General features: G+C 50.5%; 8 protein-coding genes, 1 long non-coding RNA gene and 1 other non-coding gene across 12 annotated transcripts in view; 5 read left to right on the top strand and 5 right to left on the bottom strand.

Annotated features, from left to right (window-relative positions):
- LOC136189022 (zinc finger MYND domain-containing protein 10-like) overlaps positions 1-273 on the top strand; it is a 2206-nt gene extending 1933 nt beyond the window's left edge. Inside the window, exons 14-15 of the mRNA XM_065976863.1 lie at positions 77-221; positions 266-273. Of these exons, the coding sequence (XP_065832935.1) occupies positions 77-221; positions 266-273 (153 nt within the window). The remainder of the gene's footprint in view (positions 1-76; positions 222-265) is intronic.
- A 286-nt stretch (positions 274-559) lies between these two features.
- On the top strand, positions 560-1643 carry LOC136189454 (uncharacterized). Its single transcript, XM_065977410.1, has 3 exons — positions 560-867; positions 921-1104; positions 1151-1643. Exons 1-3 carry the CDS (start codon positions 635-637, stop codon positions 1553-1555), a joined length of 822 nt encoding a protein of 273 aa, XP_065833482.1. The 5' UTR covers positions 560-634; the 3' UTR covers positions 1556-1643.
- Positions 1493-5498, bottom strand: LOC136189449 (uncharacterized). Of its 2 annotated transcripts, XM_065977401.1 has the most exons (22): positions 5333-5497; positions 4969-5239; positions 4856-4912; positions 4671-4802; positions 4547-4621; positions 4373-4494; positions 4087-4326; positions 3903-4034; positions 3693-3847; positions 3517-3630; positions 3391-3434; positions 3289-3331; positions 3066-3214; positions 2986-3015; positions 2859-2931; positions 2522-2802; positions 2372-2466; positions 2253-2312; positions 1911-2201; positions 1759-1853; positions 1656-1709; positions 1493-1601 (listed from the first exon to the last, which is right to left on the bottom strand). In XM_065977401.1, the coding sequence occupies exons 1-22, from the start codon at positions 5440-5442 to the stop codon at positions 1579-1581; spliced, it is 2646 nt and encodes an 881-aa protein (XP_065833473.1). In that variant the 5' UTR covers positions 5443-5497; the 3' UTR covers positions 1493-1578. The 2 variants fall into 2 exon arrangements, with proteins under 2 accessions (XP_065833473.1, XP_065833472.1); XM_065977400.1 differs by having other exon boundaries at positions 1493-1709; positions 5333-5498.
- Positions 5312-5415, bottom strand: Trnas-gcu (transfer RNA serine (anticodon GCU)). The gene is made up of 2 exons: positions 5379-5415; positions 5312-5356 (listed from the first exon to the last, which is right to left on the bottom strand). It is a non-coding gene; the product is annotated as a tRNA-Ser (tRNA).
- On the bottom strand, positions 5471-7344 carry LOC136189453 (ribosome biogenesis protein NOP53-like). The gene is made up of 13 exons (XM_065977408.1): positions 7200-7344; positions 7097-7146; positions 6863-7042; positions 6737-6801; positions 6581-6679; positions 6418-6525; positions 6214-6357; positions 6102-6157; positions 5930-6049; positions 5811-5877; positions 5678-5754; positions 5570-5617; positions 5471-5519 (listed from the first exon to the last, which is right to left on the bottom strand). The coding sequence occupies exons 1-13, from the start codon at positions 7310-7312 to the stop codon at positions 5495-5497; spliced, it is 1152 nt and encodes a 383-aa protein (XP_065833480.1). The 5' UTR covers positions 7313-7344; the 3' UTR covers positions 5471-5494.
- On the top strand, positions 7336-9732 carry LOC136189452 (probable tubulin polyglutamylase ttll-15). 2 transcript variants are annotated; one of them, XM_065977406.1, is made up of 14 exons: positions 7336-7423; positions 7468-7713; positions 7761-7913; positions 7959-8078; positions 8138-8292; positions 8352-8520; positions 8573-8651; positions 8710-8818; positions 8871-8937; positions 8989-9051; positions 9108-9172; positions 9219-9318; positions 9372-9485; positions 9539-9732. In XM_065977406.1, exons 1-14 carry the CDS (start codon positions 7412-7414, stop codon positions 9653-9655), a joined length of 1569 nt encoding a protein of 522 aa, XP_065833478.1. In that variant the 5' UTR covers positions 7336-7411; the 3' UTR covers positions 9656-9732. The 2 variants fall into 2 exon arrangements, with proteins under 2 accessions (XP_065833478.1, XP_065833479.1); XM_065977407.1 differs by having other exon boundaries at positions 7342-7419.
- Positions 9584-16077, bottom strand: LOC136189446 (TOG array regulator of axonemal microtubules protein 1-like). The gene is made up of 13 exons (XM_065977397.1): positions 12790-16077; positions 12235-12740; positions 11933-12178; positions 11692-11884; positions 11479-11627; positions 11265-11426; positions 11085-11211; positions 10892-11031; positions 10623-10839; positions 10518-10562; positions 10289-10460; positions 10145-10231; positions 9584-10085 (listed from the first exon to the last, which is right to left on the bottom strand). The coding sequence occupies exons 1-13, from the start codon at positions 15877-15879 to the stop codon at positions 9814-9816; spliced, it is 5406 nt and encodes a 1801-aa protein (XP_065833469.1). The 5' UTR covers positions 15880-16077; the 3' UTR covers positions 9584-9813.
- A 215-nt stretch (positions 16078-16292) lies between these two features.
- LOC136188792 (zinc finger MYND domain-containing protein 10-like) lies at positions 16293-18427 on the top strand. The gene is made up of 15 exons (XM_065976585.1): positions 16293-16413; positions 16466-16508; positions 16560-16625; positions 16674-16787; positions 16842-16895; positions 16952-17031; positions 17079-17148; positions 17200-17288; positions 17354-17394; positions 17444-17589; positions 17639-17728; positions 17778-17903; positions 17966-18087; positions 18140-18265; positions 18319-18427. Exons 1-15 carry the CDS (start codon positions 16325-16327, stop codon positions 18383-18385), a joined length of 1323 nt encoding a protein of 440 aa, XP_065832657.1. The 5' UTR covers positions 16293-16324; the 3' UTR covers positions 18386-18427.
- Positions 18428-18625: 198 nt separating this feature from the next.
- LOC136188791 (uncharacterized) lies at positions 18626-22154 on the top strand. The gene is made up of 6 exons (XM_065976583.1): positions 18626-18733; positions 18783-20006; positions 20060-20494; positions 20547-20812; positions 20869-20945; positions 20995-22154. The coding sequence occupies exons 1-6, from the start codon at positions 18676-18678 to the stop codon at positions 22067-22069; spliced, it is 3135 nt and encodes a 1044-aa protein (XP_065832655.1). The 5' UTR covers positions 18626-18675; the 3' UTR covers positions 22070-22154.
- Positions 20675-22414, bottom strand: LOC136188793 (uncharacterized). The gene is made up of 3 exons (XR_010670300.1): positions 22368-22414; positions 22207-22316; positions 20675-20931 (listed from the first exon to the last, which is right to left on the bottom strand). It is a non-coding gene; the product is annotated as an uncharacterized lncRNA (long non-coding RNA).
- Between the last annotated feature and the right edge of the window lie 253 nt (positions 22415-22667).

Consider the following 22667-nt stretch of genomic DNA (forward strand, 5'->3'; position numbering starts at 1 on the left):
GGACGATGATCCGGTGGCGTCCAATCTTCTCCACTCCGCTTTATCTCTGCCCCCGTTCAATCAAACGGCTTCGGAGCCCAACGTCGATCCGTCGACGGGAGAATGGATTTTGACTGGCTACGACGTCGAGTGCGTTGCCGTCGGCGCCGGCATTCTCGGTTGCGGCGGCGGCGGAAGTCCGGAATTGGGTCGTCTGAGGGCTCTGGAATCACTCGTCAAAGGCAAACGCATCAAAGTCGCCACAGACCTTCCAAGTACGAACCAGCGAATTAGTCCACGCGCTGATTATCTCTTATTCGTAGACTAAATGACTCCGACCTTGTCGCTCCGATTGCTTTCATGGGAGCTCCCACAATTGTAGCGGAGAAACTCGTAGGCGGACGAGAATTCCACGACGGCATGACCGTCATTAACAGTCTCCTAAACGCCGGTACGCACTCCGCCTTTCTCTCCAGAATCAAGAACCATGTTCTTTAAGGAATCGGCGGTAGAAACGCAACGTTTCCTCTACCACACGCCTGCAACATCGCCGTCTCTAGTCCATCACCCGGTGGTCATCACACCAAAAGAAGACTTTATAAAGACGACGTCGAGTGGAAAAGTCGTCGCTGTCGTCAGTTGCGAAATCGGCGGAATGAACAGTATCGAACCGCTCATACTCGGCGCCGACGTCGGACTTCCGGTGATCGACGCCGACGGCATGGGTCGCGCTTTTCCGGAATTGCAAATGTTCACGCCGGCCATATACGGAGCAAATCTCGGACCGTGTTGTCTTGTGAGCGAGAAAGGCGAATGCGTGCCGGTAATCCACGTTGACACGGCGAAGCAGCTCGAAGACTTCATGAGAATGCACACCGTTAGAATGGGGTAAGTAAGAAGGGAGAAAGTCTCAAGTGGAGAACCCTCGTTCTTTTATTCAGCTGCTCGGCGGCCGTTCTCTTCGGACCGTTGACGGTTGCCGACGTCAAAACGAAAATGGTTTGGGGATCGCTGACGAGAGCTCGTCGACTCGGCGACGCCGTCTTGACGGCACAGAGAAAAAAAGAATCGCCGGTCGCCGCTATTCTCAGCTGCGAAACGGGCCGTCTCCTTATTTTTGGAAAGGTACGCACTCATCCATCCATCCAGCATATAAATCTCCCTATTCCAGATCGTCGACGTACTGAAAACGACGGAGAAGGGATTTTCAAAAGGCCACGTCATCGTCAAAGGCTTCGATTCGTTCGCCGACGCGACGGTCTACATCGCCTTGCAGAACGAATTCATCGTCGTGCGTCGACGCTTCGTCGACGGCCGTCTCGGCGTCGTGCTGGCCAGCGTGCCGGATCTGATCACGATCATCGACTCCGATACCGGGTATCCGATATCGACGGAGGAGGTGAAGTACGGCTTACGCGTCGCCGTGCTCGTTCTCGCCGCTCATCCCATGTTGCGCACGAAACGCGCTTTGCAGTTCGTCGGACCGGCGGGCGTTCGGTTACGACGACGTCGAGTTCGAGTCCATAGCAGAAGATTCCTAAAACTCGATTTATTAGAATATAGAGCGCTACGCTGATACCCCCCAGGTTCTTTGCGTTTCTACAAGCCAGCTGCTTTGGGCTCTGTGGGACGACGTTTGCTGACAATAAACCGTTTCGCTGGTGCACACGTCTTACTGTTCATTGCCTCTGGTTTGATGAAATCTTGACTTGTCGTCGATAACGGGAGATCTAAACACTTCATAGATATCTTGACTCTACGCTGAGAAAGGCGACTCACTCCCTGAGTGATCCACATGAAAAAAGTGAGTCGTCTCGGCCGCTCGATTTCTTCGTTCATCAACCTCTATAACCCTTTTCTGCATATCAGTGAGCCTTGAGTATAAAAAAATAAAAACACGAGAAGAGCGCTTCTATATTTTTTTTTCTTACTTTCGTTGGTGCACGGGTTTATAGTCGCTCCGCGTCACCGTCTCGAAACTTCCGTCGACAGGCGTTCGCGTCGAAAAGGCGTGCGCGAATTCGTTGTAGTCGATCATCCCGTCGCCGTCCCGATCGCATCGACGAATGAGGTCGTCCAACGAGACGGGATCGATGTCGATTCCGTATCGACGGCACACCGTCGCCAATTCGTCGCGAGTGATTTTGCCCGACAAATCCGTGTCGATGTCCAAAAACGCGGCCGTCATTTTGATTTGGGATGGATCTCGAGGATTCACGTGCCTGGAAAAAAATCAATAATCTCTTATTTATTACATACAAAAGGCGGCTTGCTTAGCATAGCTCTTCTTTTTCAACTCGTCACCGAGACCACCAGCTTCCCGAGAAGGTTCGCTAAGGAAATTCCACTTAATTCAGCCGCGAAAAAATTTTCTTAGTCTTTAGACACGTACGTTGGAAGAACGTGAGAATACGTCGCTCTTGGCAACGCTTTAACGCCGGCAGCGGGAACGTCTGAGCGTGCGGCACGCGCTTGAAACTCGGATCGCTAATATCATGACTAATTAATTAATTAATTGATTAGAGAAGGCGATTCTTCTTACCTGTTCAGTGGTTTTTGTTTCGGGATCGAAGCCAAATGCAAAGTGACTGTCTTTATTGTCTCGACGTCTCTGCCTTTGCTCGGTCAGATTGTCTCGTCGGCGTTGAGCGGCGATTTCCACGTTCGAAATAGGCAGTAGATACTTGGTCTGCGATTCCGACTTGACCGCTCCGATCGGCGGCTCGGCGAGCGCGTCGTCCGCGCGAAGGTGATCGTACTGCGATGGGGGAGCGGTTGGAGCGGCTCGATCGCCGCCTTGGCCTTGATACGACGACTGAGTCACTGAAAAAAAATAGAGACGTTGTCAACTCGTGTTCTTTTGCTGTACGTCAACGTACAAGACTGTTGCCTTAGCTCCTTGTGTTCGTCCAAATTGCAGGAAAGATAAACAGAATTCTGACTGTGCCGTTCCTGTGAAATGAAAACAATGAGACGACGACCAATCGATGTTGCGAGCGACTCGACCTTGTTTCCGGCTACATCGCCGCGTGCACCCTAGAAATAAAATAAAAATTTCCAAAAAAAATGCGACGATTGCATAATACCTCGTTCCCAGCGACGCGATTCGCTGCGTAGTCCGACTGGCTGACGGTCATGCCGAGCGACCAGTTCGGCTCCACCTCGTGCATAACCTTCGACGAAGGAGGCGGCGCACACTTTTGCGGTTTTGCCGTCACCTTTCTCCGAGAAAAATCTAGAGTAAATAATATCAACGCATACGTAACGATATGTCTTTTTTTCTATATATATATATATATATAGAAATACCTTCATGAGAAACAGATGACGTCTTGACGTCATCCGTGCCGAACTATAGAGAACCCACGCGTTTCCCTAGCAGACTCTAACAAGATAATTTCCCCCGCCCACCTGGAAGTGAGTGCCTATTTGGTATTCGCAATCAGCCAAAGGATCTGACAAAGAAAATTAATTAATTAATTAATTAATTTTTAATTAAATTCATTATTTTAAATTTAATTAAAAATCGACGTGTACCTTTATGTAATTCCCGTCTCGTCGTCGTCTTTTCCTCGCGCACTTGATCTCCCTTAAAGCTTTCCCTTTGAACGCTGAGAAAAGCGTCGTCAATGGGCACCGGCCTCGAATGCTCTATACGAATTAGTCGTTCACACGTTGAAAGAGCTAACAATTAATTAAGAGATCGCTCTGACTGTTCAATGCCTGAAAGAACTCCAAATAGTCGATTTTTCCGTCGTTGTTCTGATCGCACTCCTTTAGCAAGTCTCTCAATTCGGCGTCGGACGCGGGCACGTCGATCAGATCGTTGACCATCGCCTTCAGCTCATCAAACGTGATAAATCCCGATCTAGGAAAGACAGAGTGGCTAAATGTCGTTGTGACGGCGACGGAAGAAATCGGACCGGTCCTGATCATATTTCATAAAGGCTCGGCCCAACGTGACGCTCGTCGGATCGCGAGGATTCTGAAATAGCCCGTAGTTCTGTTCCTGGAGCAACGCCTTCAGCGCACTCCCCGTCTCACTAGCAGACTGCCTGCACGAAATACATAATAAGGAAATCTCCCTAATGTTTTTTATGACTTTGCCTTGGGAGAATGTGATCGTAGGCAATGGTCGTTTTAGTTGACATTCCCGCCGCTGGAAAATGCCTGTAGTCGCTTTTTTGAGTCGACATATACTCGCCCGGTCGTCCTTCGACGTTATAGTCGCCAGATCGAAATACGTGCGACGTCACTCGATCAGAGGCAGCTGCCGTCAAAGTAGCCTCCCCAGTCATCTGAGATGCGGTGGTGGGCACGTAGGAGGACATCGTCTCTGACGTCAAACTAAAGGACGAAATACAGACGTGACCCTCGACATTCTAGGACTTACTTCGTTGGATCGCTACCCAAGTCAAAGTGCGTGGCTCTCAGATAAGTCGTCGTTTTGTGCCGTTGCTTTGGCGTAACAAGCAATCCTCTAGGACCAACCGTTTTGGTCCACTGATCCCATCGCTAATTAATTAATTGATCAATTTTTATTAGGATATCTATATCGTATTTTTGCCTCTTTTCCGTCAAAGTCTGATTTGTACAGGGACGAACCGAATGCTTTGTTTTCCATGTACTTGGGAGCCATGTCCTGAAAGATCGATGGGGTACGCGCTATGACAGGTCGAAAGAAAACGTACGGCCAAGTGGATGTCGTTGAAACCGGGAGGAACGAACGATTGGGTTCTCTCCGCCGACTTTTTCACGTAGTCGTCCTGAAACGTCGATTTTTTCGCCACGTCGTCGGATCCGAGCGTGAAATTCGTCTTCAACTACACGACAAAACGAAATCTAACGGTTTCTCGCATCTCAAAGAGGCGCTGACTTGAGTCTTTCCGGTCAAACTATGCCTTTCCCCTCTATTATCACTCACTGGAGGCTTCTGCAAGACGTAGGACAACGATCGCCTCGAAAAAAAGCCAATTTCGATTGCATTACCTTGAAGAAATCACCTGTTGTCGTCTTCCAAGCGCCGCCGCTGTCGTAGAGTTCGCCTTTTCGCAGAACGTTATCGGCTTGGAGTAGCGTTCGGGCTCTCTCTCCCGGCGCTAGTCGCTGGGGACCATACAGTTGATTTCGCCTTTCCTGCACAGCTAGAGGCTCCCCCATCCTTTCGTTTAGGCGTTGCCAAGAGAGTTGTTGCGCAGGTAGCGTGCGCGAGGAACAAAAATATCGCTGCAAAGGACAGTCCGTTTGAGCGAAAAAGACCCTAAATCGAAAGAAGAAAGCAGTAGCTTTTAAACAGGAGTGCTGAGAAAAAAAAAAGGAACCGGCTTTCGATCGTAGTCGGCAGGATTCGAACCTGCGCGGGGAGACCCCATTGGATAGCATCCGCATTCCGGACACCGTAGCAGTCCAACGCCTTAACCACTCGGCCACGACTACTCGACCTGTTTCAGAACGTCGCGTCATCCCTACTTATTCAAACGAAAGAGGCAGGTGATCTCTTCTCCTTTTATTTAATTTACATAGTCGAAAAATCCTCGTCTCTACAACATACACCGTTAAAATTTTCCCACTTTTTTTTCCAGTTCCAAACCTGTGTCCTTTTCTGGTGTAGTACTTCAGGGGATATTTTCTGCCTTTCCTAAAAAAAGTGTCATGAGGGCAAAACGTTCAGAGCGCACTGTAGAGAAAAAGCACGTACACGACTTTCTTCCTCGGCTCAATAATGCATCGCTTCAAAAGACTATCATACCTGTCGAAAGCTATACTCCCTTTCGGCTGTAAAACACAGATACAGCATAAGAATATTTCCCATGCCAAACCAGCCAGCTCACCTTCAATTTTCGTAAAGATCCAGACAGCTCCTCGGGAAGTTGAACAACAACAGGCGGCTCTTCATACCTGAAACGAAAAATTCAGAGACACTTCATTTTTTCGTGAAAAAAACGCCCACGGGACTGATCCGAGTCGTTTTGGCTTCGTCTTATTGATTTCTTCCTTTCGTTTTTTCTCCTCCATCCTCACTTTTGATTTTTCTTCCGAATCTCTAATTTCGCGCTTCAACGCTTTGATTCTAAGTGAAAAATTGCACGCCGAGATGAGATTGAAACTATAATGTCAATCACCTGTAAACATCTTGCATACGTTGCTTTTCGTCTCTTTCTTTCTTCACCAAGTCATTCTAAGCACACGCCAGAAAGGATCGCCTATCAATTTCTGCCTGACTGATAAACGTACTGCTTCTTTTCGCTCCCTCTCCTTTCGACGTTGTTTCCTTGTCTTTGGTTGACTGGGATCACCTCTCGACACGACGTCGCCACTGCTATCAATCGCTTCCTCGTCCTCGCGATTGCTACTGGTCATTTCATTCAGCCAAATTGCCTGACGTCAATCAACAGAGTTATCATCTTGAAAATGAACCAATGAAAAAGAAAGATCAACCTCTCGTTCGTCTGAAGTCGTCGTCTTCAGGCTTCCAAGTTTTCTCTGCGCTTTTTGATCTTTCTTCAGCTTTTTCACCGCATTCTCAGTCGCCATTTTCAAGAGCTCCTTCACAATAAAAATCCATTTCTGTAAATTAATTAAATAGAGAAGAAATACCCACCTGATGCGACTCAAACGACGGGTTATACGAAGCACCAGCAGCAGCTACTTCAACAGCAGCAACAGGCAAAGGCTTATTCAGCTTCATCGTCGTAGGAGCCTGAGAAAAAAAACAGACCGTCTCTTTATAGGATGAAGATGAAATATTAAAATTCACTTTGACCGGTCTTTGTCTGGTTACTTCTCTATAGTACTCGTCTATCGGATCCGGCGGCCCGGTCGCTGTAAAATAAAATTAAACAATTAGAGTCAATTCTTGAGAAATTTCTTTTTTGACTCTTGCCTTTGTCTTTCCAGAGATCTTCGGACACGTGGTCCTTTCGACGCTTCGGTCGCTTCGATTTGACGACGGCCCGAATTGTCTTGGTTTTCGTCTCCGCCTTTCGCGCTGTCGCGTCTTCATCTTTCGTCGATTTCGAAGAAACGGCGATCTTGGGTCTCTTCGCGGATGGAGGCTCCGTTCCTGCAAAAAGAACGCGATCTCTATCGTTGCCACCGTCGCGAATATCGAACTCGCCTTTGTCTACAAAAAACAAGGCGTCGTTGGCCTGTTCCGCGACGAGGCCGCTGCGAAAAAGAACGATTCTTCTGAGAAGCGCGCGTTTTTCGAGCTTTCTTACCCTGTCGTTCTTTCTTGAGCTCTCGCCTCGTCGAGATAATCCTCGACGTCGGCGATGTCCGTATGCTTTCGCCAGCTGCGTTTCGATTTCTTGCTAACGCGTTTCCTCCCCATGAACGTTCGTGCACTCACGCTAACCGGAAGCTCAGCGTCAGCTCAGCACTCTCAGCGTCTCCGACTCTCCGTGACTCATACCGACTGTACTAGCAATCAATGGACAAGTCGGTAAGACTTCATGCGTCGAAGAGCAAGCCTGACGTTCTTTGTAGGCTCAGACGCGAAGAAATCGACGCCAATCGGCAACGTTTTTCACGCTGGGACTCATTTTCATCGTCGGACTCGTCGTCATGCTGTCCAACGTTTACCAGCTCGACGGCCTGACGGACACCGTTCACGATCGTCACGCAATACGACAGAACACTCGTCTGCGATCGCTGCAGCAATTCCAAGCAGCGGGCGGAAGAGGAGTGGTTGGAGAGGCGAGGACTCGCTCCGTGTGCATCTTCGCCAGAGACGTACGTACGCGCTTTCACGTTCGCGCGCACGTTATCGCACTACGTAGGGACCCGCGATTCTGCACGTCAAAGCCGTCTTCGAACGACTTGGCTACGACATTCGAGCGACGAAAGACGACGACTGGGACGTCTTGTGGTCCCTCAAGTCGCCTTACGTTGCCTTCGGCGAACGACTGTCAAAGCTCAAGCCGCACCAAAAAGTAAAAATTAATTAATTAAATTAATTAATTAATTTTTTCGTTTAGGTGAATCACTGGCCTGGGTTGGGTTCCGTTACGTCGAAAAGTGACCTGGCGACATCGAAGCTGTTGTCAGCTCCTGTTGGATACAGGCTTCCTAAAGAAACCGATGCATTTCGAGCTGCTGTAGGTTGCTGGATTCGTTCACGTGCACGTGTACTCACTTTGTCCCCCCCCGTGGTCAGACCAAAGCGAATCCTGACAAGATGTGGGTAGTCAAGAGTGGCACGCATCGAGGAGTTCGAGTGCGGAAACAAGTCGATAACGTTCTCAAAATCCGTCACGACGCCAATTTATTCATTCAAGAGTTCATTTCGAATCCGTTCCTAATCGATGGCAGGCGAGACTTTGAATACGAGTAAATATTTTTGTTTGAATTTTACGTCCGTTTCGTTGTAGAAAATTCGACATAGGCGTATACACCGTCATCACGTCGATCGATCCCCTAAGAGTGTATACGTACGAAGAGGAGATACTATTGAGATTTTGTAGTCTGCCTTATCATCCATTCGACGAAGCCGAAGTGAATAAGTACGTCGTCACCGCCGACTACACGCCGACGTGGGAAGTACGACAATAAATTCCCTCTTTGCTCTTATTAGAAGACGTTTCTTTTCGAGATTCCGTCGCTAGTCGAAGCCTACAACAATTTTCAATATAGCCATAAGCAAGCTCTTAATCTACATTTAGGGAGACAAGGTAAGGACGGAAAATTTCTCTCGTCGCCGCCGCCGCCGCGAAATATTTTCTCCCCAAGGTCACAATCCTAAACCCATGTGGCAGGCCATCAGTGACTCTATACGCGAAGTCATGCACGCAAAAGAGGACGGCATTAGGGAAATCGTACGCAAGCGCTTTTCACATCAGTATACTAATCGTGACGAAGCGCCTTGCCGTGATTGCAATTTTGACCTTTAGAAATTTCTTTGAGCTCGTTCGTTTTGATTTCATAATCGACGAAAAATTGAAGGTGTATCTTCTGGAGGTACATCGTATTAATACGTACCTGGAAATCGGAGTTTACCTTCTTTTATAGGTTAATATGTCGCCCAATTTGTCTTCAGGTCACTTTGCTCCCAATAAATGGCTCTATGAACAAGTCACGCCCCAAAAAAAGACCTATTGATAAATTGTCTTACTCAACTTCTCTTGCAGATTGTCTACAATACATTGAAATTAGTAGGATTAGCTTCGGCGACTGCCGCGCATCCAGCAGATGTGTACGTTTTGACGGTATATATTCTCCTCATGTTTTCTATTCTCTAGGTCGAAGGACGAACGCGATATGCTGGTAAGTCTGCGCGACATTCAGGTGGCGAGCGACCGCTGCGCATCAGCGGAGTGCGACGATAACTGCAAGCCGGACGTGAGAGCGCTACAGCTCCTCTTTCTCTCTGTAGTCAATTTTTTGATTTCTAGATCTGCCAACTCTGTCAACTGTGCCGAACCCCCTATTTTACAGACAGTGTAAAGGCCGCCTTTCTAGAGCACGTAAACCGGGGAAACTACCGAAGAGTGATTCCTAAGCCACTGGTTAAAACGAATTCTAATTATATCCTTTCTACGTCACACAATTTTTGTAATAGGAAGAACAACCTTCCACTGTTGACGTCTCAAAAGCAATAAATTCCACTCAAAACAACCACCTAATGACCATGTGGTTTCGAGGGAAATGCGAACACGACAAGACCTGGTGTACTTAGCCCGTCTGCCTATTTATTGATCGCGTGCAATTAAAATTACGTACAGTACAATTTCGTTCTTATTACCACTGCTGTCCAGCAACAGTTACGCGCGATGATCATTCGTCCTAAAACTGCATCCCACGGGGACCTGCGCACGATTCTATACATAGGGAAGTTCAACTTGGACCGAACGTGTCCAAAAGGGATTTGAGCGCCTGCTGATCGCGCGGGGGCAAGTGGCGAGCGCGGTCAATTAGACTTTGACCCATGTTGGCGTACATGATGTGAATGAGAGCGCACGCGGCCAGGCGCGCTTCGCCCGTCAGACTTGCGACCGGTTTGCCGCCGCCGCCGCCCCCGCCGCGCGACGACACCAAATGCCAAATTACGGGGAGAACGTGCCGATGAACGAGCTTGGGATGACGCGGATGAACGGAATCGACCAAGACTATAGGGCCAGAAAAATTCGTTTTCGCGATTTCATTTGATTTTGTTATACCTACATACCGGCAAGTTTTTCCGTCACGAAGGGCATCGCTTTGGAATTTCCGAATTGAACGACCGAAGCGAATGGCTGAATAAGAAGAGCATTATCTATACAGCAAATAGAAGATCAATAATTTTTTTAATTAATCGGTTCTGCCAACCTACCGACGAGACCTATTAGAGAACCAATGATATTCCTAGCCGATGTGCATATCGTCGGATTCTTCGAAGCGAGATTCGACGACAGCGCGGGCACCAGCAGACTGATGACGGGCTCGAGATAAGGCGCCAAGTGGGGAACCATTGCCTCAAAAGACTCCAATGCGTGAACGTTGACCTACGAAAGTTCGGCAATTGGAATTCGCCAGGATCAACGTCTACCGCGGAAACGTGCCTTGCTATTGGAATCCGTGAGTCGTGGCGTAAAATCGTCGAAGAGCTAATAAAGGAAAACCGTTATCCAGACCGACCAAAAATAAAACTAAAACTAGAGACTCGCCTTTACTATGCTATTTCCAACGGTACTTGTTGATGACTTGGATAGCTCAAGAACTTCCGTAACGGCGTCGTACCGTTCCTTCCAGTCGCTTGACGATAATCTTTTAAAGAGAGCAGTCAGGACGCCACCCTGCTGATCGCCGAACGGGTTTCCACTGGGACGCGGACGCGGAGGCTTTCCTCGGACGCTGCCGCTCTTGCTCATTACCGATGGGTCACTAGGAGATTTCTAATGCAGGCCAACGACGAAGAAGGAGTATATCGGCTAACCTGAAGTCCGATTTTGCTGACGACTGTCTTCCACTTCCAGCCGAATCCGGTCCGAGGCTCGAAGCGCGAGAACTCTGACTACCAAAGCTGTTTTTTCTCTTTACTGACGACACTTTTTCCGCCGGCAAATCGCCCAGACCCTATCGAGAGCTCGTGAAAAACAACAATAATTCAAAACGATGACGATCTCTACCTTCGCCCTAAGACCGTCTTCAACGCCGAGTAATTGCCTCTGCATCTTTTCCGACAAGGCTCGCGACGAAATCCTGTCGAATTCCGGACTATCCATAAGACAATGTATCATAGCCCTTCCAAAATATCTAAGAGAGAAAATCGATCTCGCGGTTGTATATTTTTATTTCGGCGTGCTGACCTCGCCTGCGGAGACCCGTCCATCGTGAACTGAACGGCAGCCGAAACGACGCGTTCCGCCACGTCTCGATACGCCCCGTTCGTCATCCACTCGACGCCGACACTCTCCGTGACGGCGAACACGAATTGAGCCGTCATTTTCCGAATGACGGTACTGCGATGACTAAAGACCAATCGTTTTTCCTCCCCTCTATTATTTTTATTAGAGAGTCGACCTCATTCCCGTTGCTAACAGTGCTTTGACGGCGGCCACAGGAGACACTCCGTTGACCATTTGGCTTAACGCTTTCTCGACGTCTTGTCTAATAAATCCGCTCGACTCGCTTCCTTTCGTCAGAAGCGTACGCACGGAGAAATCCAGCTCCTAGACGCACGAGGGAGAGAGAGACTATAGAGCCCTTATGATAAAAGAAACGCTATTTTCGAACCGTATCCATCAGCTTTCCCAAAGACACGTAAAGATCTCCCAAGCACTGGATGGCCACGCGAGCGACAGAACTGCGCAGATTCTTAATCTCCGTCACGACGGCCATTCGAATTTGCTTCAAGTGCGCGCCGAGAACGTCCGGGTGATGGAGAACCAATCGCCGAACCAACGTCAATCCTTCGCACTTGACATCCCTGAGAAAACAATCAAGCAAAAAAAAAAATAAAACGATTCGCTTATACCAATCTTCCGACGTCGCGCCGATGTATCGAAGCGCATCTCTCAACGCACTCGTCGGATTGGCGCACGGTTCCAGCACGTCGTCGACGGGCTTGTCGCCGCCGCCGCTCAGCACCGATTCCCCGCGATCCGGCGTCCGACTCGTCTTCCTCTCGCGCCACGTCGACGGCGGCGACGTCACCGACATGCGTCCCGTCGTCGGCCCAAACTGAACGGACTCCTCCGACGGCGTCCGCTGTCGTCGCACCCTACGCGAAAAGGATGAGTTTTCTTTTTTTTTTCAAATTTGACGGCGACGTCTTACGTTCGTCTCGCTTCGTTCTCTTTACTTTTCACCGTCAACCGTTTCGTTAAGCTGTCGGAAAATTTCGGCTGTTGAGTCGGCGTTTCGACGTTGAAGTCCGGAGATTCGATGCCGTCACCGCCGGCGATCGCTCCTGGACGTTCGTTCGCTTCGAATTTCTTCGACAAAGATTTCATTGTCATCGATTGATTTAGCCGGTTTCCTTCTATGGTCAAATCCTGACTCGTTTCCACTCGTTTCGTTCGACTTCTCGGCGGCAGATTGTAATCGACTCGTTGTGACGGAGCCGAAGGGGACGGAGACGGAGACGGCGGTTTGGACAGGCGATTTTTTAAGCTCGGTGAAAACGACGGCAACGGTTGAACAAGAGAAGCGGCGTCTGGCTTCGAAACATTTGTTGAGAAGCCGGAAGAAAGCGTTTTCACAGATTTTCGTCGTTCGGGTGGCGAATCTCGTAGAGCGGCGGCGACGGCGACGGGATGCGGCCCGTTCGCGTTGGGAGACGCCTAAAAACCAATTAAAAATTTCGAATTAGGGAATATAGCTTTCGCGTACATTTTCACTCGACGCCGGCGAACCGTCAGAGCTCTCTTCCACTTTAGCAGACGAATAACTTCCCTGTCCGCTGTCGGACGACGACGACGTGCGAAGAAGCATCTCCGCCGGACTCTCCGGCGACGATCGATTAACGTCTCCGCCGCCGCCGCGGCCGCCGTCGACGATGTTTTCCCCTATTAATTCCCGATCCGCCGCGATGCTTTTCAGCGATGCGGCGCGAAGCGTCTCGGCGCGTTTCTTCGTGCTTTGAGCCAAAACGACGACGGGCTCGTCGACTCGTTCCCGCTGGCGCAATCCGTCAATGATTTTCTCGCGGTCCTCTTCCAGCGATACGCTACGTAACGCTTTTCTGACGCGAGGCTTCGGTATCGACGGTTTTCTCTGAATCGGCATCGATGCGACGCCGCTCACGCCGCCGGCACCGTCGTCGTCGTCGTCGACGACGGTGCCGGACGGCGAGTGACTTCGACTCTTCGCCGCCGGACGTTGATTCAACATCGTCAAATATTTTTCTTTGGCTTGAGAAGGAGGCTTCGCCGCCGTTTCATCGACGGACGGTTTACGGCGACTCGGGTTCGCCGCCCCATTCGACTTGGTCATGGAACCCGGTCTCGCCATCGTCGCTTTCCTACGCAAAGGCGTCGATACACTCTGCTGAGATCCAAGTCGTTGAGATCGCGGTTCTGATCTCTGCTCTTCCGTCAGGGTCGCTTCTTCTTCTTCTTCTTCTTCTTCTTCTCCTTTCGACTTTTTTCTTCCGTGTCCTGACGCCAGCACTGGCCTCTGTCTCGGCCACGACTGAGATAGGCTATCGTTGCTCATCAGCAAATCGTCAATGTCTTGTTTTCCTAATGACGGAAAGAGGTCTGTTCTTGCCGGCATCGTGGCTAGCGGTTTCAAAAGCGGCTTCGTTCCCATTTCACTACGACGAACGCTCTTCCGAGACGCCCCACCGCTTAAATCTCCAACTCTTCCGCCACTACGCATCGAAGTCCGACTCGACGTCGCCGCCGCGGCGTTTAGCTTTGACATGTGCAATTCAGCGTAGGATCCCTGCGATGTGGGCGCCGGCGGATTCATCGCTTGAGCGAGACTGACATACGACGACGATCCGTCGCCACTCGACGGCGTCGGACTGCTTCGCGGCGACGAGGCGACAATCCGTTCCCTCTCATTCCACGACATCTTCGCCTTGAGCGGAGGCCGCGACGACGACGACATTTGAGCACCTTGCGACTGTCCACTTTTCTCTTTCGCACTTCCCACCGAACGACCGTCCTTCACCCACGGCAATCGTTTACCGGCACTGCAATACCGACGCGGCGTCGGCACCGAAGCGACGGGATTCATGCTCGGCATCTTAGCCGGCGTCGATACGACGGACCCGTTGAAATCTCCCGTCGTCGTCGTCGTCGCCGTCGCACCGCTGCCGGCACTCGCACTGCTCGCGCTCGCCGAAACATTTCCCGGCGCGGCGAGTATCCAATCGATATCCGGACCGGAGACGGACGGACGATGAGCGGCGACCGACGTCGCCGACGATATGGGAACGGGATTGGCGTGTTCGACGAGACCGTCGGCGTTGATGCGCGGCAATTGACGTCGAGCGAGTCGCGCTTGAACGGCGGCCATGACGCCCGCCTGTCCGCCGCCGGTTCGCGCGTCGAACGTTCGCTCGGCGCGCGCGACGGCGGCGACGAGCGGCGTCAGATTGCCGGAGCCGAGACTCGAGGCGAGTACGGCGAAAAGTTCGAGACTCGCTTGTCGAACGCGCTGCTTGTTGTCGATGAGAGTCAGCGCCGTCGCCTCGACGACGGCGGGCAGATCGAATTCGTAGCGCGGATAGGTGAGAAGAGCGGCGACGATGATGTTGAGCGCCTCTTCGCGCACCTTCGAATTTCGATGTTTCAAGGCGGCGGGAAGGAGAGCGTCAAGAACGGGTTTCGGCGTCATGGCCTGCATGAGTCGCGTGAACACGCGCATGTTCGCCTGACGAACGATTTTGTTGTCGCCTAATTTTTTCGATAGGCCACCGACGAGTTTTCCCAGAGACGATTTCAGAGCGAGACTCGCTTTGCCGACGAGCTGTTCGACGATGTCCAACGTCGTGAGTGTCACTTTGAAATTGGAGTCGTCGAGAAGGAGACCGACGAAGTCGATGAAGGAGCTCAGGTGAGGCATGAGAACGCGCGCGTCCGTCATGACGTTGATGAGCGTCGCCAACTCGTTGATGCCGTGAACGCGAACTCGCCAATCCTCCGCGTCTCGAAGTCGTTTCATCGTAGAGTCCGGGATGAAACCGAATGATAGCGATGACGATGACGACGTTTCCAATACCGGTGAATCGATCACGTGACCATTTCTTTCCTCTGTCGGCGTCGTGACTGGATTCGTCGTCGTCGCCGCGGTCGCCTTGCCGACGAGATTGCGATAGACGCGAGCGTGCGCGTCGGGTAAGCGCGCGAGACAGGAATTAAACGTCGGCACGCCCATCGCCTCTTTGAGCCGGTCCAGACAGGCGATGACGACGTCACTTGCCGTCGCCGCTTCGTCGCTCGTCAAAACACGAATCAACGACTCGATATTTTTCGTCGTCGTCATTTCGGCACGCGTCGGCATCAGACCGGCGACGACGTGCGGCGGCGGCGGCGACGACGACGACGACGACAAAAAGGCGACGACGATGCGAGCGCGCGTCGCGCCGCCGTCGCTCGAATTGCGCGCGTACGACTGAAGCGTTTGATTCGCCGCTTTTCGTAGGGCGACTTTGCCGTCGAGCGCGTTGGCGACGAGTCGCGGTACGAGCGATGCGACGAGCGCGTCGAGATGCGAATCGTCGCGCAAATGGGGCACGAGTTCGCTGACGAGTTGGACGGCCTGGTGGCGCACGTTCCACGCGCTGTCGGCGAGACCGCTGTCGATGACGCGCGCCAGCGCGTTGCGACTCGACTCGCGTGCGAGATCGACGCGACCGCCGCGAAGCGCCGTTCGCACTTCTTCGATCGCTTGAACGCGCGGTCCGCCGGTCGACGGGGGCTTCGAGCGATCGACGAACGCTTCGCTTTCGGCGTCCATTACCAGCAACATGGAGAACTCCTGTCAGAAATTGGGGGAGAGGCACGCGCGCTCGCCGCGTCGCACGTCAACAAAAAAACTAGGCGATTGCGAGCCGTAATAGCGACCGTCGATCGGCGAATCCAGGTGTCGAGGGTCGTTCGATGACGGTAAACACAGCGTATGGTAATTGTATCGGCGAGAAGTTCGCTTCTGCAGAAGGGGAATCACTTATCGCTGCATGTGCGCATGAGCGCGTTGTCAAGACACCTCTGTGACATCAAAGACCTCGCGTCCACAAAGCTTCTCTCTAGTTATTTAGACCTGCATTCTATCGTTTGATTTCTGACGAATTTTTGTACATGAAAAATCGACGATGTATTCATCATTGTAACCTGTTGTTTACGATGTATTTATACGGGCGTTATATTAATCGGTGACGTAAGGCGTAGCCAAGGCAAACGTTCGACGCTTTCTAATGGCAGAGGCCTTTCTCTTTGCTCCCGAAGCCGAGTCGTACGTGGAAGGATTGCGTTGCTTTCCTCTGCGCGACATTGGATCGTCGAGGTATTCAATACACGCACGAAAAGGTCGAAAAATGCACGTCTTCTTCGGCCAGATGGATCGTTCAGCACGATCAGCTCGAAAAGTTGAACTTACAGGCAAGCACTGTAGAGACAACTAGCAGAAGGAGTAGATGGCTCCATTTCTAGGCTGCACTCAGCGCAAAAAGGCAAGAGGATGAATTTATAAAGGAGAGCCTCGTTTCGCACGAGAAAGTGAACCTGTCACAAGAAAAAGATTCACGAGATGGGACGCACTTTTAGATGTCGATACTGATCTACGAACTCATTTGCATCGAAGTGTGGAAATCGCGTATTTTTCCACTATTGCTCAAATCTCGAGTTGAACCAAAACAAACGTTTCCGTGCTACATTGTCGTAAGGGGAATTCGTTGTCTAAATTTCCCTTGGAAAGGAAATTCTTTTTCGTAGTTGTATCACGAAGCGACTTTGATTAGTCTATTGGAAACAGTTCTTTATCACGAAGTGAGATTTTGATTAGTCGCGTGGAAGAGCAGCCTTACTACTATATATTCGTGTAGGACGTCGTCCAAGCGTGTGATGATGTACTTCTTGACTTGGCAGAATACTGCTCCTCTCGAATCATCACATTGGCATCTCGGTATACCGTATACAAAATAGTCGAGTTTTCTTAATTGAACTTTGTAGACATAATGATGGAGAATGCTTTTATGACGAGAATGAACGCGCTTCCAAGGAACCTATTTCCGGAATTGACGTGAGCCTTCTCTGATCAATACTACAGTGAACTTGATTGCTAATCGTTTAGGAACTGAAAAGGCAATACAAACAGATATGGTTTCAAGTGACAGTCAAAGCCGTTTCAATCCTACGTTACATAATCAGTAATTTATCAAGGTACAGTAGTGGAGCAGCAGTGGGTCTACGTGCACAATGATTAAATAAAAATCATCTTATTATAGCTTGCCTGTGAGCATCGCTACGCGATTACTAAATACCCACGGTATGGGCAAATAACAATGCTATAATGGAAGATAGACTCTTTTTTCCAGACATTATTTGCTGTCTGGTTGAACTCGTGGACAAACCACCTTGGACTCACCAAACGAAAGACGGTAAAATTGTCAGGTACACTGAAGCCAAGTGGTGTCCCGTCCACGAGAGAGAAACTATGGCAGTTACGAAGACAGAAGCGCAGGTAGCACAAAGACGTCTCTTCTTTCCTCAGCAAATTCATCTTTTTCAAGGTGTGGCTGGCACTTCATCACTTGCTCATGGATCCCGAGTGCCAACGAAAGTACAACTACAGCGATCACAGAAAAGCGATTGTATTGAAAGTAATGGCACTTCCCTTTTCATTTCCTTCACTACACGCTTCTGATTAAGCTGCGAGGAAAACTGAATGAAGTGTTGCTCGACCAAATTCCAGTACTGAGAGACTTGCAAAGATATCTGGAGCATCTTGCTGTCCTAGACATTCCCCCGCCCAGAGAAGAGCTCATATTGGAGCAGGTAGACAAAAGAATCCCTCCTCCCTTCTGATTCTAGTAGTGGAGGAAACGCTGTTAATTAAGGTTCCAGAAATTAGAGAGAAACTTATTCAAGACAACAAAGGCAAGTGGAAAGAAATAGCGACACTACACGGCAAGATGATACTTGAACCCGACGCTGATCACGTGCGGATGATGGCTGAAAGGTCGGTCGTTTGTGACTTGTGCTCCATCTCTCTCATTGTTCCATGGAATTAGGTTTGCTAATACCTTTAGTCTCGATGCTCTCGAAGAGTTGGCGTGTGACGTGCCAAAGTGCGCCTTGTGTGGGCAGCCTGCTACAAAGAGGTGTTCTCGATGTCGCAATGAATGGTACTGCAAAAGGTAAACAACACATAGAATCGCCTGCCTGTCTTGTTCTACACTTATCTGCTTAGGGAATGTCAAGTAAAGCACTGGAGTAAGCACAAGAGGGCTTGTAATATTGCCGCCGAAGTGAAGTGACGTTTGAACACCTATCAGAAAGTTTTTTAGTTATTTCTTTTATTTGGGAGGGGGGGGGGGGGGGGGGGGACATGACCTGATTATAGTTTGGACTATTAGCAATCACCCAGCTAGTACAGTAGTCCACTTGAACTGGATTCTGATATACGACACGTTTGTGATTTTCCTCTTTTACTTATGGTCACGAGTCAGAACTTTGGCTTTCGCTTTCGTCCTTCTCATGAGTCATAGGGTGTATGTCCGGAACACGCGACCACATTACCTCCGGCGCTGTGCATTGAAGAACTGCAATGAGTAGGAGTCCGTTTCTTCAAGCCAGTCTGATTCTCGTCCTCCTGTTTATCAGCGGTTAGTTACATAATATAGTTTTGAGCTTATGGACATACTGACTTTTTAGAAAGTGCCCAATCCCCTGACCCTTCTTGCAGCGCCGACACAAACCGATCAATCGACGACGAAATCGTCACCGAAGGCTATTTCAAACACGTCACCGACGATCGGGTCTACATACTCGCCGACACCGTCATACTCGACGGCGACGACGAAACCCTCAGCTACGACCCGTGCAAAGACCTCTACGTCGACGCAATCAACGTCATAGTCAAGGGCACCGTCAAATGGAAAGCACGATCCGTAACAATCAATACGGTCAACCTAACTGTCGTCAGCGGGGCTGGGAGCGAAAATGATAGCTACGAGGCGGTCGCCTCTACAAGCAGCGGCGACGACGGTAGCGAAGACGACGAAGCCGCCTTCGCCGTGGCGACCATCGACGCTTCGTACCAGTCCAACGGCATCCCGGACTACACCGATCCGGCGGCGCCAGGCGAAAGTGCGGGCGCGGCGGGCGCAAACGGAAAGGAGGGCGGTACAGGTGGCGGCGGTGGATCGATCGATTTGACGCTTTCGCGCCTCAACGGTGGTAGACTCGCGTTGAAAGCGAATGGAGGAAAAGGCGGACGGGGCCAGGCGGGCGGTAACGGGCACATCGGGGCCGACGGGCAACCGAATCCGGATCGCGATGCGTGCTGCAACGGACGATCCACTCAAGGCTTAAAAGGAGGTCCGGGAGGAAATGCGGGCAATGCGGGGAAATCGGGAAATGGGGGCCGGGGTGGTTCGGTCAAAGTGCGATTGCCGTTGTGGGCAGATCGAGGCGAGATCGTGTCGCGCGTGACGATGACGGTCGACGGGGGTAAGCCGGGCGGTCAAGCGAAGCCGGGTACGCCGGGCGAGGGCGGCTACGGCGGTGCCGGATCGCCGACGGGATGCTACAACGCGGGGGGATGGTTGCCGTGGACGCATAAATATCGTTGCCACGGTAGCTTGGGACCAGACGGGCCGCGGGGTGCGACGGGGCAAGGGGGATCGTTTGCCGTGCCGGCCGTGGCCGGTCAAGCGGGATCGGTTCGCGTTCAGGTTGGGGGAGTCGGAAAAATAACGCCAGTTACAATGATACAGTTGGCGATGCGAGAGGGCAATAGAATGTACAAGGAGGGAAAGTTTGCCGCGGCGAGAGACGTCTACATGTGGGTTATCGATATCACGAGAAACGCTACGAAGAAAGAGTCAATCGGATACAGAAAACTAGCGACCACCTATTTGTCACAAATATCCCACGGTACGCACTCGAGGGCTTCTCAACAAATAGGTAATAATCCTCATTATCTTAAGGCTTCGATTTCTGGGGTCACCTTCCTAACAACGTGCCGTTAAACTCGTACGAAGACATATTCAGTCATTTGGAAAAGGACGTGATACCTTACGCTAAGGACGTCGAAGCGGATTTCAACGATTTCTTCGACAAGGCGACGGCTCAAGAAAAGCGCGTCGTTATCGTACGCAACAGTCTCCAACATGCAAAATATCTCGTCGGTCTATGTGCGCGAAAGAGAACGGATGCGAGCACGAATCTCGCCCACGTAACCGAAGAACTGACCGAACTCGAAGCAACCCAAGCGCGAGCTCAGTACCGATCGGATTCGGCAACGCAATTGTGCAAGGACGCTATCGAGCATTACATCGTGCACAAGGAATCGGCTTTTAGTTTCGGGGAACTCTTTCAGATAATCAGGGCTGGAATTCAAATTTTCGGATCGATCTACGCAGGTGCACGGGGGAAGCGCGCAAAAACGTTTGTTCCTTCTAAATATCTCCCTAGGGTTCGGTAGTCTGTCGTCTGGCATAAAAGATGTGATCGGTGCGCTCGATGCGGCTAAAAATATCGGGGGCGGATTTCTAAAAGACTTGGAAGAAATCGGGACGATTGTTAAGAACGTCACCTATCAATTCGACAAAGCTAAAGACGCCTTGGAGACGGACGTAACCAGTATCAAAAATCAATTCGATAAGATCAAAGGGCTCGTCGATAAAACGGGACAAGAAAACGACGCAAAAATGCTCGTCGACGGACAGAAATTTAACCAGGTGGAAGCCGTATGCAGCATGAGGGTAACAGCACCCTTACCTTCGATTTCGTTTAGATGGTAGGAAAGTGGCTGTTTCTAAGCGAATGTCGCGACGCCAAAGCAGCTTTCACCGCATACCTAAACAGCTCCAGGTGAGTATAGAAAGAAAGAAATGCCTCTTAATTATTTATTTAATTTTAGAGCGGTCAACGACAAGATTATGCAGCACGATTCGATCGTAATTCAGATCGCTCAACTCGAGTCCCAAATCAGTAAATACGAGGGACTCCAGTCGCGATTGCAAGGGCAAATGATCGACGACTACAATCCCTTCACAATCGCCTACGCTCTCGCCATCGGCGAGGTCTACGTCAATCTCAAGGAAGCGATTGTCAACGAAATGAAAAAAATGCAGGAAGCCTACAACTATCAATTCCTCGAAGATCGACCGTTTACGTATGACGACAGTCGCATGGCAATGATCGAAGCGTGGCTGGCAAACAATCGCATCGAGATGCTCGATCGCATGTCCCAGCTCGGCACCGAAGTCCAACAATTCAATCGAAATCTCGAACCGCTCGAAAACGCGATCGTCATTCGACGCGACGATCTCAACGACGAGTTCGCCCATTTGGATGAAAATGGCCAAATGGCGTTCACCGTGTCCGGCGCCGAAAAGGAGCTCGCTCCGTTGACGCACGTTCACATGACGGACGTTCGCGTGTGGTTACCGGGATTGCGAAGTTCGTCGAATCGCGTTCGAGTCTGGTTGAAGCGATATGGCAGTTCGCTTGTATATGATCAGCACGGGCAAATACGGACTTTTACGCACGGTGCGCGTACGATGCTCTTCGATTACGATAAAGACGGTTATGACGTCAATTCTGCCGTATCTATACCCGAAGTGGGATCGTCGACTCCAAATGAATATGTCGCTTTGAGTCCTATTGGGCCATGGGTGATTGGCGTGCCGGAAGCGTACAATGGCGGTGACGTGAATACGAGTGACGTCAAGGAGATACACGTGCAATTGTCGGGCACGTTTCTACCTTGCGCCAATTTGCAATGTCCGCCGAGACAAACTCACTTTAATTTTTCGAATGAAACCGTTTCGATGACGACGTTGACGCCAGGCGTGCAAAGTCAGTCTAGGAGACTGAATTCTGTGACGATTTCCGTTGGAGTGATTGGGGTTACAGTGGTGGGATTGATTGGAATCGTCACTGTTGTTGGGGTGCGAAGGTACAGAAGGAGGAGAGGTTACAATAAGGTGTGAGAGTCTGGTTGAAAACGTTTTTGGTTTTGTTCTCTGTGTGATTGATCGCTGAGTCGCTGTCTGTTTCGATAAACCTTTCGACTAACGGGGCCCCACTGTGTATGCGACCTAACAGCAACGCGCTGAGTTAGCTGTACCTGTACGCTTCGTTTCGAGCGCAGAAATTCTCTCTGGTGACCAGTTCGGATTCTGGCGAGGTTTCTGTTCGGTTTCTCCAAGTCGGTGGGTTCCCGCCTGTCTCGTAATCCTTTAAGTAGCAGTTTCGTTACTGTGGAGTTCCGTATATCGACTCCCAAACCCCAAAGTTCGTCGAACGTCGAAGATATTTTTCCGCCATCTTGGTTTAGCGTACGTCACGCGCGTGCGCAGTACAATGCGGTTAAACCACGTGATTTCAATTGAGCCAATGATCGCGTTCGCTGACTCGGCGGGACGCTCAAATGCGTCACGCAGCACCGATTTCTTTCAGTTGCGGCCGAGGGTGGATGCGTCGTGGAGCAATCTGCGTCTCGTCCTTGACGGATTGGCTCGGGAGAAGACAAAAGGCAAGTCCTGGTTGTTGGATCAGCGTGGCCCACGGTTTATCCGTGCCGGAGCC

Source organism: Oscarella lobularis, chromosome 7, assembly GCF_947507565.1.
Source record: "Oscarella lobularis chromosome 7, ooOscLobu1.1, whole genome shotgun sequence".
Lineage (NCBI taxonomy): Eukaryota > Metazoa > Porifera > Homoscleromorpha > Homosclerophorida > Oscarellidae > Oscarella > Oscarella lobularis.